Raw genomic sequence first — 17728 nt, forward strand, 5'->3', positions numbered from 1 at the left:
GACAGGCTTCTCTCAAAACTCATTGGAAACTGCTGAAAAATTGAGTTTGTGCTCTGAAACATAATACTCAAGGAAAATACCTAATTTTTCCAGGTCAAACGGCACTGGGATTTTTGGGGGAAATTTCAACCCATCTGTTAAAGCAGTAAGCACCAAAAAAAAAAAAAGGGTTGGAAGGTGCAAGGCATCTCTAACTAGAGGCATCACCATGAGACCTGTCTTCTCATGAGTCTGTTGGAAAGGTTTGTTTTCTCTTCTCAGAATGGTTTAGCTTTATGCTTGGGTCATTTTGTGATGTGCATTGATCACAAATCCAGATTCGCTGCAGTTACACTCAGCAGAAATAAGCCGAGTGGTTTGGTGTCTGTGTAGCAAGACCGCATACTGGCTACTATCCTCAGCTTCCACTGTTTCCCCACAGTGAGTTGAGTTTGGGGATTATTTCTTTTCTTCTTCCACCAGTCACTTCTTTAGTCTGACTTGGTGTTTCTCTAATAGTAAGATTTCCTGTGTGCTGCGGTTCTGCTGTCAAAACCCAGGAGTTAAAAATTGAAAAAACCCTGGCTGCGAAGTCTGTTGGATGCTTAGCTTCCCCTCAGTCAAGTATGGCGTGGGGTTGGGTGTTTTTGTGTTAGCTTCCCTCTGGGTCATGCCCTTGTGTGACCACCTCCCGCCTTCGCACTGCGTGTTTGTGGCGCAGAGGCCTCGGAGTCGGAGCCGGCCGTGGCTGCCTCCGCCGCAGCGGATGGCTGCATTTACGCTGCGTGAAAGTACCACGCGATTTCCAGCTAACTCGGCTGTCTTTGTGCCATAATGCGGATGAGTACTCTGTCACCTTTCTTCCTCGTACCAGTTTTTGTACTGTGCTGCTGTTGAAACAAGCTCTCAGCTACTGAGGGAGTTCTTTTTTGGTGTCTACATTGATAGGGATTTATTGAAATAAACTAGACTCCTAGCTATAAATAAGGTGGAATACATTGTGGTTGCTGAATGAGTTTTGCAGAAATGTCTATGAAGGGCACCCAGTTTGGCAGTATATTCTCATATGCTTTTTTAATGCAAGTATTATTTTTGGTCATGCCTGAGATTACCAACAACCTTCATCATGCTGAGTGTATTTAAAGAGGGACTGAAACAGTAAATAATATGATTTAGAAGGCGTAGGGGTAATAAAGAACTTTTAATTCAGGGTAGGACAGATGTTGAATGGCAATTAGTACTTAAAGGTGGTATCTATGAACTTTAGGATGTTAATACAGAATTAGGGGTTGTTTCTCCAATAAGGACCATTTAAAAGAGCTTAAATGTTTCTGAAAATGCCGTATTTCTGAAAATTGGGATCGTTTGAGAAATGCCTTTATCAGTAGGTAAGTCTCCACAAGTTCTTATGTATGCCAACACGTCTTTGGCAGTTACATCTCCTTTTTTTAAAATCCTTCCTTCTTGCCTGGACTGTCATTTATGCTAATACATTCTGGTTTGGGACAGAAACACATTTGTGTAGCAGTTTAAGAAATTTGCCATCCCTCAGCTACGTGGAGTGTCCCATGGCCGTTGTCACCTTGCAGCTGCAGATGGGTAACCTGCAGCTAGAAGATAGCGCTTCATTGCCGAGGCAGCTTTGCAGGCTCCCATCAGAGCACGTCTTTCCTTCCACCACCACCTTTAACTTCTCAGGGTGCAGCCTGTGGTGGCACTGCTTTTATTGAAGTTTAGTCCCCTCTCACCTCCCCGTGATGATAGCAAAGGAGCTGTTCCCTTGATGAGAAATGAAAGAAGGAGGTATTTCCATTCTGCTTGAATTTTCTGGTCAAGTTGTCTTACCCAGTGCTATTGAATTCCTTGTTAGCCCCACCAGGAACAAAGACCCTCTTCTTTTCAGGTAATGTGAGGTTAGTTTTGTCCAAAAGCTAGAAAGATTCAAGTGCCCAAGAGAATCTAGGAGCTTCGGATATTATATGTTGACCTTGTTCCTTGTCAGGACAGTTCTATGTGGTGATAACATTTTATTTTCCTGGTGAGGTCAGCAAACTGTTCACTTTTAGTGGCATTCCTGATGCTGGATACCCAAAGGTGGGGCAGAGCCAAAATGATGCTTATGCTGTGACCACAATGACAAGTGTTTAAGCTTCTCTTCGAAAAGAAGAAACTATTTCCCGCGTCGTTTAGCAGCAGCCCTGGTAGACTTCGCAGCCGATGGCTGGGGATGACCCTGCTCCAGTTAGAGCAGTGGCTTTCCCACGTTGTTTTGGATCGTCTGTGTAGAGAGTTTTAACATCAGATTTTCTCAGTTGCCTTTCCTGAACCCAGCCTCCTTAAAGAGGGTGTTCTTTTAAAACACAGGTGCTAAAGGACCCCTCTGATGGGCAGAAAATGATGATAGGGGCAGTATGTTTAGTATAAATACGAGGGGCGGGGGGGTTTAGCTGTTCAGCTTCACCTTATCAGGAACAGGAAGGGCTTGTTCCAGAGTTTTAAGGATTCTTTTAAACATTTCATCTCTAATTTAGCTCAGTCATTAATAAGAATGTTCTGCTTGTAAAAATAACTCTGGATAATCTAAGAATGTGTTTGAAAGTGCTTCTAGATACACTAGCGCTTACCATTGCTACATTGTGACAGCCAGCGTAGCGTTACTGGAAAACCAGTTGTTTTCTACTCTATATTAATATTCAAATATTCATTCAAAATGGGTGTAACGGTGATTGCTTCTTAAACTTCTAAGAAGCGGAGTTTATATCCAGAGATTCAAGTATTCTGGTGCTGTATTGATTCATACAGGAGCCGGGATGGATTCAAGCAGGAAAGTGGCGTGCTGCATTCCATTAGTCTCACAATATTGGTATCACTTAGGCTACTTTGCTACTCCATTAAAGTGCCAGCTCATAAATCGTTTCTAATGAGTATCTTGTAAGCTCTTGTGATAATGTTTTCAGACTAGTAAGTACATTCTTGGAAAAATACCAGGCTTAACTAGGTTATTGAGCTGCAGAGTTGTTACCCTTTAGGTAACGGAGTAGCGAATGTGGAGGTGAGGAATATCTGCGGCTTACGGTGGAGGCTGCATACGAAGCCAGGTAATCCAAGACTCCTGTCCTGAGCCTACACACGCGTTCTGTTAGTTCTGAACTGTCTTCAAACTTGTGTAAGCGAGCATCTGTCCTTCGGAAATATACTGTGAAACACAATATTCCGTTGCTGAGTCCCTTTATCTCTTCACAGCAGACAGGCAGAAGAGAGTAAAAATAGAGCTTGGCAACTCGGTTGTGTTTGGGGACAGAGAGTAAGTCTTTCTTAGTGTTACACCCTCAACAAAAATGGTCCTTTCTCTGTGGGTGTTTTTTACTTGCCTCTCTGTGGTTTAATTTTAATCTGCTGTACAATGCCTGGGCTTCAAGATAAAGTAGTTCTTCATTACCTGTCTTTGTTCTTAATAGGCACACTGAGGACTTGAGCTATTTACTGGACCATCAACTATTTCATAATATTTGTCTTTGGCCAAAGACTTTTCTTCAAACTGTATTTTAGCTGAGATAACAGTTGCTAATTTCTGGTTACTGAGGCTGGCTTTACTAGGGCACAGGGAACTCCGCAGTGTGAGAAGGACGTAGTAGAATGGCTACAAAAGCTACAGAAATATCTGAGTTCATGTTGATGCCATAGTTGGAAAATAAAATCGTTCATCTCCTTATATTGAAGTTATCTCTGTATACTGAAAGCACCGTTATTTTTAATTCGCTCATTAGAGCACTGCTTTGCCGCTTTTCTCCTTCACTTACAGCTTATTTTTCCATGCATCAAACCAAAAGGAAGAGGTACAAATGACTTGGCAACAAAGCAAGCAAAGATGTTGAAAACAGTAACAGCAACAAAAGCGTTCTTCAGAAGTGTCTCATTTCTGTAGTCCGACATTCCCATATCTGTTCAGACACCTCCCACAAGATTGTGGTGTTACTTCAAATTCTTTCCAGTCTAATTGACCAAGGCTGTGTTGAAAAAGAAATGAAAAATCCACTAATGAAAATAGATGACAGGGTAAATGAGAGCTCACCTGAAAAGAGAAACCAACAGTAAAGGTCTTACATTTCAGAGTATGAATTTTTCAGGCTAGCCTGATAGCCAGATCTGTTCTGCGTTGGCCTCCCAGTGAAACACAGCAGATATATAAGTTCTTGTATATATCAAAAGGCGCTTAGGGTCTGCTGAGGAGATTTCACAGTTACTGTAAGACTTGAAATTCTGTTTTGAAAAAAATCCAGTGAAGCACGGTGGGTTATTTGGGGGGCTCTGTATGTATGTACCTCGGTGAATTCTGCCCTGGGTATCTGATTTTCTAAGTAGATGTAGTATTCAGCGTAGAAGTACCAAAACATTGGTCATTCTTCCACTGGGGTTTTTAAAATAGAGCAGCAATATTTGACTACACTTACTTAGATGGTCGGTTTTCAGTCTACAACCTGCCCTAGAAACTGCAGACAAAGATGCTGGCATCCTTTGAAAAGCACAGAGGACTCATTTTCTGGGATACAGAAGAGCTACCGGTACTTAGTGATGTTGTTACGTAGCTTCTGCCTGTCGAAGAACTGTTTCTTCAGAACTGTGGATGAACCTTCTCAGTCTTTTATTTCTTTCATTTTCAGTGCATGAACTTCATAGCTTCTTGGTTTGTATTTTTTTAAGGATAGTAATACAGTCTGGTGGCATTCTATTTAAAAAAACCCAGCAACTTAGTAGCTTCTATCAAATGTTGTAGCACAGCATTTGGTAGAAGCTACTAATGCCCGTGTCTTCTGTGTGCATCTGGCTGGTAACCTGGAGTATTCCAGTTTTGTATCCTTAATACCTATGTGATCTGTGAATCGGAGAGAAAACGAACCGTGCAGTTAGATGTGTACCAAACTCTTGTTCTCTCTGTCTTGGGGTGGGCTGGGGCAGAAGGGAAGAGTTTTGTTCTTCACGTACAGAATGCATCTCCTAGGTTTAATTATGTTTGTTTCTTTGGTAGGATTTTTCCAGTTAAAGATGTACCTGCAGAGCCTGAAGCTCTGACACACTGGCTATATCAACGATTCATCGAAAAGGAGGATCTCTTGACACATTTCTACGAAACAGGTAGGATGGTGTCTAGCAAAGAGAATTAATTGTGCTTTGTCTTTTCTTACAAGGATCTCAAAATGGTTTAAGAAAGCGTATACGTTCTTGACACGAATACAACAGATATAATTATCAATACTTTTTATGTGGCAAAAAAGTAGGATGAGAAATGATCTAGGAAAGGTAAAATACCTGGGTAACATTAGAATAGGGTAGTGTTTGGAAGCTGGCACGTTCAAAATGGATCTAGGGAAATCCTCTTTCTTCTGCAATAACATGTAGTTCAGCTGTGAAACTTGCTGCCACGGGATTTCATTGAGTTGGAATAATTTAGCAAGATACAAAGAGGTAGTGAACCTTTACATGCATAGTAGAAGTATTCAGAGCATATGTTAAGTTCGGAGAGGATATAAAAACCGTCAGGGTTTAAAATGAGCAAGTTCTTGACTCAAAGGATTAAATAAGAGTCTTATGTGAGGCAGGTTATTTTATCTGCTTAGTGCGGCTATTCAGCGTGTTCCTCTGGCACCTGTGCTGTTAGAGCAAACTGATCTAAGTAGTCTGCAGGTCTAATCCAAAACCGTAGTCCTCTCCTCTTTCCCGTTAAGCTAAGCAGAAAGATGCTGTGACTGGAAGGATCTGTAAGAGTTACAGAGCGTGAAGTCTCTGCAGTCTTGATCTGCAGCCCTGTGCTGTGAGTGCTGGCCTCCTTGCTGCGAGGTCCCGAGGATCCCTTCTCTCATAATACACTTTCAATGTTAATGGATCAGAGGAATATAAATAAACTTAGGGCAGTAATAACATTACTGAAGGGATACTGGCAAACACGTGATTTAAAATATCAGGTAAATACTTTGAAACTGTAGCTGGAGAAGTGTTTCCTCAAGGCTCTTTTTTTTTTTTTTCCATCCTGCTGATACTGAAGTGTGCCGTCTGCCCTCCAGCAGGTAGATGTGTGTGTGCGCGCGCAGAATACAAAACAGAGGGATTCATCAAAATAAAAAAAAGAAAATCCAGAGAGGAAAAAGAGTTTTATTTAGATATACTGGAAAGGAAGTTTATCAAACATAGACTGAGTAGAAAGACTCCAGAGGAAATAATGCAGCTTGTCTCTGAAGAAAAATAATCTCTTCGTTAGCAAGCAGCACAGTTGGGGGGGGTGGGAGGGGGAGAAATGTTCAGTCTCTTGAATCAACCGAGTTCAATATTCCAGAGTGACTATGTTAAACAAAGACGCTACTTCTGTTAGATGATTTATTGCAAAGACTGCTTTAATTTGGTTTTGAGTGTTTAATTTATCAATGCTAGTGCTTAAAAAGATTAATTGAATTATTTAACAACCCAAAGCTGTATTTTGCTTTATGAAATACTGCTGTCACTCATCCATCATTGATGGCAAAAGTCAGGCCCTGCTATATAAATTGCATCCAAATGCATATATTGGACTTTATTAGGCAAATAAGTTTGTGAATCTGTTTAAAACTACAAGCGTAGTCAGTGGCAGGTAAGGAATTCTTGTTACTGAGACATTATTTCACAAATACCATTAAAATAAATCATACTCAAAAAAAATCTAACTAGACCAGAATTTCCGAGAGTATAATGAATATAATCAGATTTATTCATGGAAATGTGCTTCTAAAATAGGATAATTGGTTACAATTTGCCAATGTAATCAGTATGAATTAATAAGATGTGTTTTAAATTTAAATGCTATGACATAGGGCCTTATTAGGCATAAATTAGCATAATTTAAAGTTACTGCCACTTGTGCCAGTTGAGAACTTGCTTGCATTGCTTTTGGTGGCTTACTGCAAAAGTGCTATTGCAGTTTTTGGGAACCCCCTGGAGAAGCCTTGAGGCCTAATGCGAGGGGAGTCCCTGAGGCTGCTCAAGAGCTAGCTTGGTATTGACGCGGTACGTCGTCTCAAGTTGGTGTGGTTTTAAGACTTAGGGCTGTTTCAGCATTTTGATTTTTCTTTTTTTTTTTTTTTTTTTTAATACAGACTGCTTAGGAACTTGTCTCGGTTCATAAAGCTTACTTCATAAAGCAGGAGTAACACTTAATGCTACATGAAACTTTAAAAGTTTGTATTGACAATGTCATCGGTAGGAATACATTCTTTTGGCATGTTTTTATTTGGGAAGAGGAAGAAACAAAACCTGAAACGCCTTTTTTCTTTTTGCTGTATTCCTAAGTTTTAAGAACTTTAATGGATCTGGGGAAAACCTGTAATATTAGACCTCTTAAAATTAAACAAAAAAAAAAGTATCTGCCTCAAATTTGAATATGAAGCTGTCCCATCCTTTCTTACAGGTGCATTTTACACATTTCATTTATAAAATTAAAACCGTTTACAGTTAGTATCTGTAGGTTTAAGCAGCATGATGACTCCTATTTTAACAGCTAGTGGAAAGCTTGTATTGGCAAGTTCATGATTTCTCTGAAGTCTTCAGCAAGATAACCTTGAACACTGCAGTAACGCAAATGAGATTATGTTTAGCAGGACAAAAGCACTTGGAGACTAATTAAAAAAAACCTATAAACTAGGAGCTTATCAGTTGGAAATGGGTAATTGTATACTGAAGTCATCGTGCTCCTCATGCGCTCTGATCATAAGCCAACTGGTCTGATGTAACTAAAAAAGTAAGCAATGTCATCCTCCGGGGCAAGAGGAGAGGGTTTTGACCAGCGCTACGGAAATACTCCTCGTTGTACCGGTTCTGAAACCTCATCTGGAAATTCTGCATACGGGTCCGTCATCCCCGTTCAAGAAGTAGGAATTTAACCGGGAAGAGGGACGGATAATAGGTGCTAAGATGATTAGGGGGAAGGAGGAGTCATTTCTGTGAAGGACAACTAAAAGTGCTTGGCTTGTCTCAGCCGGGAGAGTGAAGGATCGTTTTCTTGGTGAGATGGAGGTTGGCTTGGGAGAGGAGGAGGGGGAAGAGACAGTTGCTGTCGGTACCGAGGAAAAAGGGAAGTTATTTAATCCAAAGGTCAGTGTTGGTACAGGAAAACCAATGGGCCATGGAAGAACAAATGTCGCGTAGAGTGGACAAATAGAAGCTTAGCGGTGAGAATTACTGGGGAATAAATGGTGTGGCAGATCTGCCCGTGCGTGAAAATACATCTCAGTGAGAGGAGGATGGGACTCATCAAGGGGGTTTGTGGGTTGGGCGTATTGGGGGTGTTCTGTGTTTTTTTTTTTTTTTAATTTTGAGAGCGTTCATACAGGAAGAAAAGCTTTGTCTTAAATGCTTGATTGCAATTCCTCCAGTGATTGCAAATGTGAAGCATAGAGATAAGCTGCTGATGGTATCTAATTGTCTCAAATTGCGTGGTTTCTCAGATTAAAAATGCACCCTGCTATATCTTTACTCTTTGAATCATTCATCTCTTGTTCTTCTACGGGTAGTTGTGACTCCATAACGCTGCAGCCAGTACATCATCTTCTCTGGTATATTTAGAGTTTTTATATCCGCTGTTCAGGATTAACAACAACAAAAGTGGTTCGTATCATCTAGGCTCTGTGCATCTCAGTAAAATGTAACGCAAGCTATTGAATATGCTGATGTAAACATGTGCAAACAATTTGCTTATGATCATAAAGCTCTGATGTATTCAGACACATTTAATTTAGTGTTGTAAGTCAGAAAAAGTCAAAACAGGGAAAAATGAATTTTTTAATTGTGTCAGCTGTATCTCCTGCCAGTCTTCCTCATCTAAACAGGCATTTCAGTAAAATCTTTCTGGAAAACTGCATGGCGAATGACAGTGCTTCCTGAGCCTATGCGATTGACTGGCCAGTGGACGTTCAAACGTGTGGAAACTGTTGTTTAAAAAAGAGTGTGTGTGTACTAATATTTTCAAGAGGAACCTTGAGGATGTATGTGTGTTGCTTTTTCACAGTATACAAAATCATTACCAAGCAGCTGTAAAGTTTAATGTGGAATCCGTTCAATTTGATCATACAGATGTTAATAAAACTTCAAAAATAACACAGAAAACTTAGCTGACAGCGGGATCTCCCTGTGAAGGTTGGATACAATGGGGATGGCTGCTTTTAAGGAATGCTTTGAAGTTTATGCTTAAAGTTTATATCCAAATGAAATGAAAATCGTTCTAATAATGAAGATAAGGGGTTTTGGTTTTTTATTTTCTTGAAGATAACTGATAATGCCGGAGAATCTTTTGAAAGTTTAACAGCGTAATACAGAAGTAACCGATTTAATTGTTTGTGGGCACTGTTGCTGGGACAAACAGCGACGGTAAAGAATCGTGCATTAAGGCTGTCGTTCCTGCTGCAGAAGCATTAAATACGTTTTCTTTTCTCTTTTAGGAGCTTTTCCTCCACCGCAGGGTCAAACAAAAGCTATTTCTCGGGAGATGACCCTCAGTAACCTGTGGCTAGTCGGCATACAATCACTTGCGTTTTTGTCAGGCGGTATGTGGTACTGCATCTTTCAGTATTTTTATCATTGCCTATTTTAGAAGTGGAATGGGACCTGAGGACACAATGGCAATCCAGGCTCTTGCAAATGGATATCATGTTGTATGTGCAAATGTGAATATTGAAGAGTAAAGGAAAATACTGGACGGACTCTTTACCTCTCTTTGGGGAAATTTTAAACTCCACTAAAAGTGAAGATCAGTAACATAGTGACCTGATGATGTATTATTTTAAGAATTGTCTGTATTTTTAAAAATGTATACTCTCACCCACACTTAAGCAAATTCAGCATTTGGACAAAAGGTGCAATCGTACAACCACCGTAGAAGAATGTCTGTGACAAGAAAGCTCTGTCACCGCAAGTATTTCTTGGCATTGTAGTTAGAGCTCAGAAAATTCAGCAACTTGTCTCTTCAGTAGTCTGTGCAGCATTGGTGTGGTAGCGATTCCTCATTTGCACAAACTTGTACTTTATTGCAACTCATCGTGCTGGAGTCAAAGATGCTCGCCAGAGCTGGTGGCGGTATCTTTGCGGCTACGCAGTCAGCAGTTGTTGTATTAGACACATTGATCTAAAACCAAGACCCAAATAAGATCCAGCGTCAGGTGTGTTTTGTGAGGAAGCAGTCCTCAAAAAAGCATTGCAGCATCGTAGTGTGATGACAAGCTATCCACGTTTGATCAGTCAGCCCATCCCTGCTGTGGTCTTACCATCAGCTCTCCAAATTCCGTGTGCTACCAGTATCCCGTATTATGAGGAAGCTTGGAAAATGTCAAGTCACTTGCTGTATTTTCCCTTTTTGTTCAGGATGCACCTCAACGATCGTTATCAGTCTTCAAAATGTACTTTTAAAGGTGAAAATACAGCGAAGGAAAGACATAAAACTTAGGGAATGGGGGAAAGCTTTATTTGTTGCGCGTTGGAAGCCAGAGCAATCCTAGCCATTTCTGAAGGTCTGCTGGTGCTGCTGGTGATTTTTAGCCACCTTTGTATTTTGTATGCTGCAGTCCAACCAAGGTGACCTTTGAGTGGTTTATAGAGGCCTTTTTCTCCCCGCTAGTTGCAACAGCGCTAAATATACTTGTGGGAGAGTTTAAATAATTCAATGCCAACCATCTTAATGTTTTGCTAAGGAGTAATAGAAGAAGAACTAGTTTCTTAAAAAGAAAAAATACGTATAATTGCTATCGTAAATCTATAGGAAGATACTGCTGCAAACAAAAAAAGTATGGTAAATACTCTGAATAGCTACCTGGAGGGCAGTAAGTAGCTCACCACTGGGCTAAAATCTTACTGGAGGAAGGAGGAGTTGAATTTAAAGGCAAACTGGACAGAAGACACTTTTAGATGTGTAACACAGGATACTTTTGAAAGGATGTCTATGACGTACAGTCTTACTTCTGGCAGGTCTAGTTGGCATCGCGTTTATGTGATTATACGCAGATTTGAGAGAGCTGTTCCTAAAATAAAACTAATCTCTCTAAATACAAGCAGGATAGCCAGAACTTCAGATGTTGGCATACTGCCTTTTACAGAGTAATTTTACCGAGCACAAAGTAAGCCCTCAGTAGTTTTGGCTCTGAGTTAGCAATATCGATCCCCCTTCTCTCTCCCTCTCCTGCTACACGAATCACAGTTGGGTGGTGTGCAGAATACAAAACCTGGCCAGCCTTTCCTTTGTGGGGGGAGCTGTGAGCATACCAAAATATGAGGCAATGCCAATTTCCCTGACTTAATGGAAAAACACCTCGTCACATGTGCCACCCCTGTCCCCCCAAAAGCAGCGGTTTGTATCCTGAGGTAGCTCGGTGGGGTGGCTGCCAAGTGATACACCGTACCGAGTTCCCCTGCACCGGGAGTCCCCGCATTGACCTAAAAGAAGCACTGCAGCTGGGAGACAAGGGGCGGTGGTTGCCTACGGCTTGATGGTTTAGGTGAGGTACTGTTTCTAAATCCCATCTCTTTACGTCCAGTCACGCACCTGAATTCTGGTGTAACGTAAAATCCATTTTGAAAAGAGGTGTGCCCTGAAAGGGAGGCAGTCTTGGGAGTATTTTTTTTTTTCCTGTTGCTCTTGCTAAAGTACAGCTGATGGAATGAATGTATTTAATCTGCCATTTTACAGGAGGGCGTTGGGGCAGCCCAGCGCCGTTAACCGTCTAAGAGGTTCTGTCCGCTGCACGTGGGCGTAAACGGGCTCTCAAAACTGCAAAATGCAGATGGCAAGCTACTCGTTTCTGTCCTGCGCCAGGTGGTTTGATCAGAACCACAGAGATGCCCATAGTACAGCTGGTTTTATTTTGAGCTAGGACAGACTGGAGCGATATAAAAAGGGAAGTTTATATAAGCAGATTGCACAGCAGTAACTCGCATCAGGAGGTTGTTCTTTATAGACCCTGTGAACTCCATCTTAGAGCATCCTGTTTTTTCAAGTGCAGTATTTTTTTTTTCTTTCCAGTGGATTGCAGTCAATAGTGAGTGTTCACATGCTGCCTAAGAAATTAGTAATGCGCAATAATGTTTCAGATAATCATTAGATTTATCTGGTCCTGTTCATTTTCAGTGTGTTCCTTCGTAGTTCTTACTATTGCGAGACATTTGTTTTCAAGCACTGATTGTTGTTTTGGTAGGGTGAGTAAATAGCATTAGGTCTTAGGCTTCTTTCCTGCCTGCACTGAAAAATGTGAGGAGCGCCTGAGGCCGTGTCTCCACACGGCGGAGTTGCTGTAGATGACAGTGGAATGAAACTGTTGTTAAGAAACTCTGAAGTACCCTCCCAGCATGAACTCGGATGCTGCTTCATGAAGGAGAATAAATTGGATAAAAGAAGTTTTTCTACGAAGGGAAAAACATAAAAAGTATACAATACATAGGAAATTCTGTGCTAAAAATACCATGCTGGTCAAGACTGGAGCTTAGCAGGCTAGTTTGTGAAACCTAAATTCCTGTCGGTTGCAGTTCGGTTCTACCTTCTGGCAGTGGGCCGGCGTTACAGTTGGAGTGGGCGTTTTGCTGTGCCATCCGTGGGCTTCCTCTTCTGAAGAGTTCAAAATGCCTTTGATAGAAAATGATGTTAATGAACCGTACAGTTGATCACAGAAGGGTTAATTAGTATAACTTTGAATTTCTATTCGGAGAGATATAATGGAAGAATGTATAAAATGATACAGAATGAAAAAATTACAGAAAAAACGCTAAGTGAAAGCTGTTGCGCACAGAAGCGAGAACACAGCGATTCAAGTGTATTGCGAATAAAGATGGTCCTCTGCAAGGGTTGCACACAAAACATCCGTACGTTTCCATGTTTAATTGTTCCTAAACAAGTTGTTACAATTGAGACGATCCTAAAATCCTAACAGTTTAGCATTACTGCTCTTCGAATCCCACTACGTGAGGAGTATCTGCCCATTCACCACGAGCAGTGTTTTCTTCAGTGCCCTTTGGTGCGTGCGCCTTCCTTACAGGTTCTCTAGTATTTTATGTACGGTTCTATCAAGCTTTTCAACAACGATGTCTCTTGCGGGAGGGATTTTCTTTTCTTTTTTTTTTTTTTTTTTTTTTAAGTTGCTCTCATCAGATTTCGAGAAGCAAGATTTCAATTTACCGTGCTCACTGGAAAATTAAAAGCTTCCTTCTCCCTCCACCACCCCCAGCATCAAAAATAAGATGCATCTTATTGCAGTAAAAATACAGCGATCACTGTGGTACTGTTCATTAGTCACTTGTTTTGCAAATGATGTAACTGGTTTTTTTCTGTCTGACACTGCCATAAAGTGCTGTTAACTTTTTTCACCTGTTTGTACAAGATAATACAGATACCGATCACTGTGTGTGACAGGATTCAACTGCTCCACTTTGCCTTGACATAAAATTTTGGGACCAAAGGTACTTAAAACTGGGATTTCCAAATCATGAGACGGGGGTTGGGTGCGTTCTCTTGATAGTCAGCTGGAGATTTTGTGGTGATCTGATACAATCACACAAACTAATGATACATCTGGGGTACTGTATTGTTTGGAAATAATGGAGCCATATGAAATAAAGAGTTATTTTGCAAAATTGCATATTTGATAGTTTTTACACTTTTTTAAAAAAAGAACAATTGGAAGAGCAAAATTGAAACCACGCGCTGGTTTAAAATGTCTGTACGCATTATGAACACTTCCGAGCAGCTTTATTTTTTCTGTAAAAACTGTAGACTACCTGGCTGTGATACAAAAGAAGTCTTTAAAAGGATTCTATGCATTTTAAACCTTACACCTTTCATTTTATCATTGGATAACGAAGTAATTATACAGTGAACAAATGTCCTATTAAAGTGAGTTAGTTCCTTAAAATTACTCTACAATGGTGTTCATTTGGTATGATAAAACTCAGTTTTCTTGACACCAGTTCTTTTCACCTCCAATTTTCTTGTGCCCTCCTGTGTTACCTGCATTTTTGTTTTGTGTGGTAAAATGGATGCAGAAGCCTGTAGTGACTCTCAGTGATTTTGCAAAGGGCTGGTCGTGTTTGGAATTATTTTATTGAATTTATTTCATTGGATTTTTTATCAAATCTTTCCAGCAGCCAAGATGTCTTTCAGAAATGTAGACAGATACCAGAAGCAGCATTTCTCTACAGAGATGATTAGGTGTCCCATTTTTTTTTTGTGTGTGTGGCAAAAATAAAGTTGATTTTTTTCAAGATTATTTCATGTGCTTCTAATCCTTACTAGATGAGATGATTTTCTTTGGTTGTATTTATTGTGCTTATACTCGGTAGATACACAGTCTGTTGTGCTTACCATAAACACAACAAATAGCGAAATAACACTTTGGTTCACTATACAGGTGCAGTATTAATTTGTGATAGATAACGTTGCTTATTAGCGCTCTCATCGGGAAGGACACGGAGACAAATGTTTCTATGCCAGACGTGGTGCGGGGAGGAGGAGTGGAGCGGTAGGGAGGAGGGGGGAAAGCAGCTTCTGCAGCCCTCGCTCACTCCCGTACCCGCTGGAAGCTTCGCCGGCGCTGAGGCCGCAGAGTTTCTCCGCGGGTCGCTGCGCAGCAATGATTCCCCTTGAGGTTGCTGAGAGTTGAGGGCACGCCAAGAGCAGAACCTGGGCCTCCATCGACCCTGGATCGCCACCACCCCAGAAGGGTGCGAATCCAACCTTTTTGCGAGCAAGGCTGTAATCGTTTTGTAGATACGTATGGTTTTTAACAGTGATCTGTTCTTAAACAACTTCAGCTAGGCAAAGCAGTGTCGAGTGGAACAGCGCCGTTCGTTCTGCGGCCCTGGCGTCTCTCGCTAACGATAGCTCTTAGCTCCGTGTCGCCTTTCGTGTTAACTGCTGGTGCGTACTGCTGCAACGTACAACAACGAAAAAAGGAACTCCTTGGAGCATAGTAAGACATCTTGCACAATTTCCAAAACAGCGCCATGGTTGTAGTTACGTCTACCTCTTTGTTTCCCTTCTGGGTTTTGTCTTGTTTTTCTGTGTGGTGTTTTTCTGGGGGGGGGTGGGGGGAATCGGGGAGCGGGGAGGGAGACAGTGGGAGGGAAAACTTGAAATCTGAATATAAGACACTGGTGGGGGATCCAGTGCTTACCAGCCGTGTTGTCATATTGAAAAAGCCATTGTTTTTAATTCCTGCCTAGTATGAAATGTTTGTTTTAAAAAATCCTTCCTGACGGAAAGAAAAATGTATTTTTAAAAAGAAAAAAAATCCCTCTTTTGGCTATGAGAATGTCAGCTGTATGAGTTGTGACCATATCATGACATGCTGATGGGATATAAATAAATTTTTATCTCTCAGGACTCTTATCTTGTATTTTTACTCTTCTGGTAACTGTCACAGGTTTTCTGAAAGGATGCTCTGCGTTTTTAAATATCACCAATTTCAGCTGAGGCAGCCAATGAGGTATGTGAATGTCATGGGTGCACACTCTGGTTTACAAAAAAACATTTCTTGGCGCTTTAAAAAAAAAAAAAAGGCGCCCTGTGAAATGCACTGAAAGGCTTGCTGCAGGTTAGCTCAGGGCACGGGGGAATTGCTGCAGTTGGGTTCCAGTGCCGGGTGTTTCTCTCCCTCTGTCCCTCCCTGCCTCTGAGAGCTGCTGGGAGCTGTGAAAATACTATAAAACAGCGCGCTTAGCCCGTAGGGCACGCAGAGCGAGTACGTGACTTTCTAGCTGGTTGTGAATGGGCGGCTTCCCTCAAAAGCAGTTGCAGAGTAATGGGCAGAGCTGTAAGAAGGGGGCTTGCAATGGAGAGGGAGTCTGAAGCGTGGGCGAAAACGGGCGCCTGAGATGGTCAGACATGTTACGGGCTGTCGTTACTTTTACTTTTGAGGTCACAGTATCTCCTTCTGCAAAAAGTCTGTCTTGTTGGTATCTTTATATAGATAGAATCCACTAGGACTTAAATTTCCCATACGTCCTTAGGTTCTCTGTGGAATAAGGAAGAGCTTTCTTCGGTTGGTTGTCCTTTCCAGTGTCAGTCTGGTTTTGTCCTGAGTTAGCCTGTTGGTTTAAGACTTCTCCGTGAGGTTGGAGAAGTGATACACCAGGAACCTCAGAGCAGCTAGTGCTAGCATCTGGTGCAGCTGAATAAAGGTGCTTATATTTTTACTACTTAAAAAAAAACAAACTTGTGCAATAGTATCATTTACAACAAATTCTACAAGTACTAAAGGCTGACAAGAATGGTTAGGTTGATCCGTGCGTATTAAAGGTGTCAAGGAGCTCACTGGATTGTGATGTACGGATTTTTTGGAAAATTGGGAAAATGGATGTTGTGACAGTGATAAATAAGATCAAACTCCAGGTCCGTGCAGTGAGTAAATAATAAGCTAACCTCAGTAAGGCCAGTCAGCGTGGCTTGGGGAAGAAGCAACAATGGCTTTGCTAAACAAAACTACAACACTAAACTTGATGAGGTGGCAAATGTGGCTGATGATTGTGTGACAGAATATAGGTGAGGCTCTGTAATCTCACTGGAGAATCTGAAGGAGAAAAACTATAAAAGGTCAATTTATAGTAAATTGCTTTTGAAGAGAAAATTTTCCATTCGCAGTTAACTAGTATAATTCTCTGCAGATCTGTTCAATGATATACAATATTTTCATAAATGATAGGAAATAAAATACAGTTTTTTTTATTCTACCACTTTGTTATTTATGAGGACAAGTCACGGAGTAGTCCACATCACTTCGCAAAGAGCGTTTGACATTAAGCATAACAGAGGGAAAAGGAAGGTCATCAAGCCACAAGGATTAGATGAAGAGTCTGTCCAGGAAGAGAAATTGTCCCAGAAGACAAGAATTGAGAGACTCTGGCAACTGATGGCTGCATATGAGTTTCCCTCATAAATAAATACATATATATGTATAAATAAAATGGCGGGTTTGACCCTTTGAGCAGATATGCCAAGTTGGAGCAGAGGACAGAAGGATTTCTGTCCGCAGCATTAGTGAGACCGTATGTTGAATATTGACACAAAATGGCTGGACAAGATGGAAGAAATAAAATTTCTAAACCAGGCTTTCCCTCCCGACGGTGTCCTTGCTTCTAGGTGAGGCATGGCTGGCTGGCCGACTTTGAGTTGAAATAAATGCTGCCCAGTCCCTTGGTGAGGTTTTCTTCACCGCGGAGGGGTGGCTGGCTGCTCACTGCTCCTTCTGGCTGACTTGTCTTTGGCGAAGCTGCACCCTCCCAGCTCTGAGCTATGGCTCTCGAACTCATCTGCTTGTTACACCCTGGACGTTCTTTTTTTTTCCCTTGCCCCACAGTCTTAGTTGTTTTTTAGGGAAGAATCGTTCCCCTTCATCCACCGGCTCTCCCCTCGGAAGCAGCAGGCTCCGTCACACAAGAGGTGAAAAGCTGAAGCTTCAGGTTCCGATGCAGCGACGTTCAGCAGCGCTGCCTCCCCTACCAGCGGCGCGTCCAGTCAGCACGCCTGTGCCCTCCTCCTTGCGCTTGTCTCCTTCCCTGAGGGGAGGTGATGGGCCAGCCTGCCGGTGCTTTCCTCCACGGTGAAGCTGCTGGGTTTTCTTTTCCCTCCACACTTTTGAAAACACTGAAGATGCTTTTGTTGTTGTTGTTGTTGTTGTTGTGTTCCCTTATTTCTGTGTTTCTCTTAGGCTGACGCGCTGGGTCTTCCTCATCAGCAAGTATTTGAAGGGGAGAAACC

The 17728-nt window shown here is 41.6% G+C and overlaps 1 protein-coding gene across 1 annotated transcript in view; it reads left to right on the forward strand.

Annotated features, from left to right (window-relative positions):
• Positions 1-15033, forward strand: part of LPGAT1 (lysophosphatidylglycerol acyltransferase 1) — a 67166-nt gene extending 52133 nt beyond the window's left edge. Inside the window, exons 7-8 of the mRNA XM_082307508.1 lie at positions 5006-5112; positions 9438-15033. Of these exons, the coding sequence (XP_082163634.1) occupies positions 5006-5112; positions 9438-9589 (259 nt within the window). The 3' untranslated portion in view covers positions 9590-15033. The remainder of the gene's footprint in view (positions 1-5005; positions 5113-9437) is intronic.
• The last annotated feature ends 2695 nt before the right edge of the window (positions 15034-17728 follow it).

This window comes from Platalea leucorodia, assembly GCF_965183815.1.
Source record: "Platalea leucorodia genome assembly, chromosome: 3".
NCBI classification, from domain to species: domain Eukaryota; kingdom Metazoa; phylum Chordata; class Aves; order Pelecaniformes; family Threskiornithidae; genus Platalea; species Platalea leucorodia.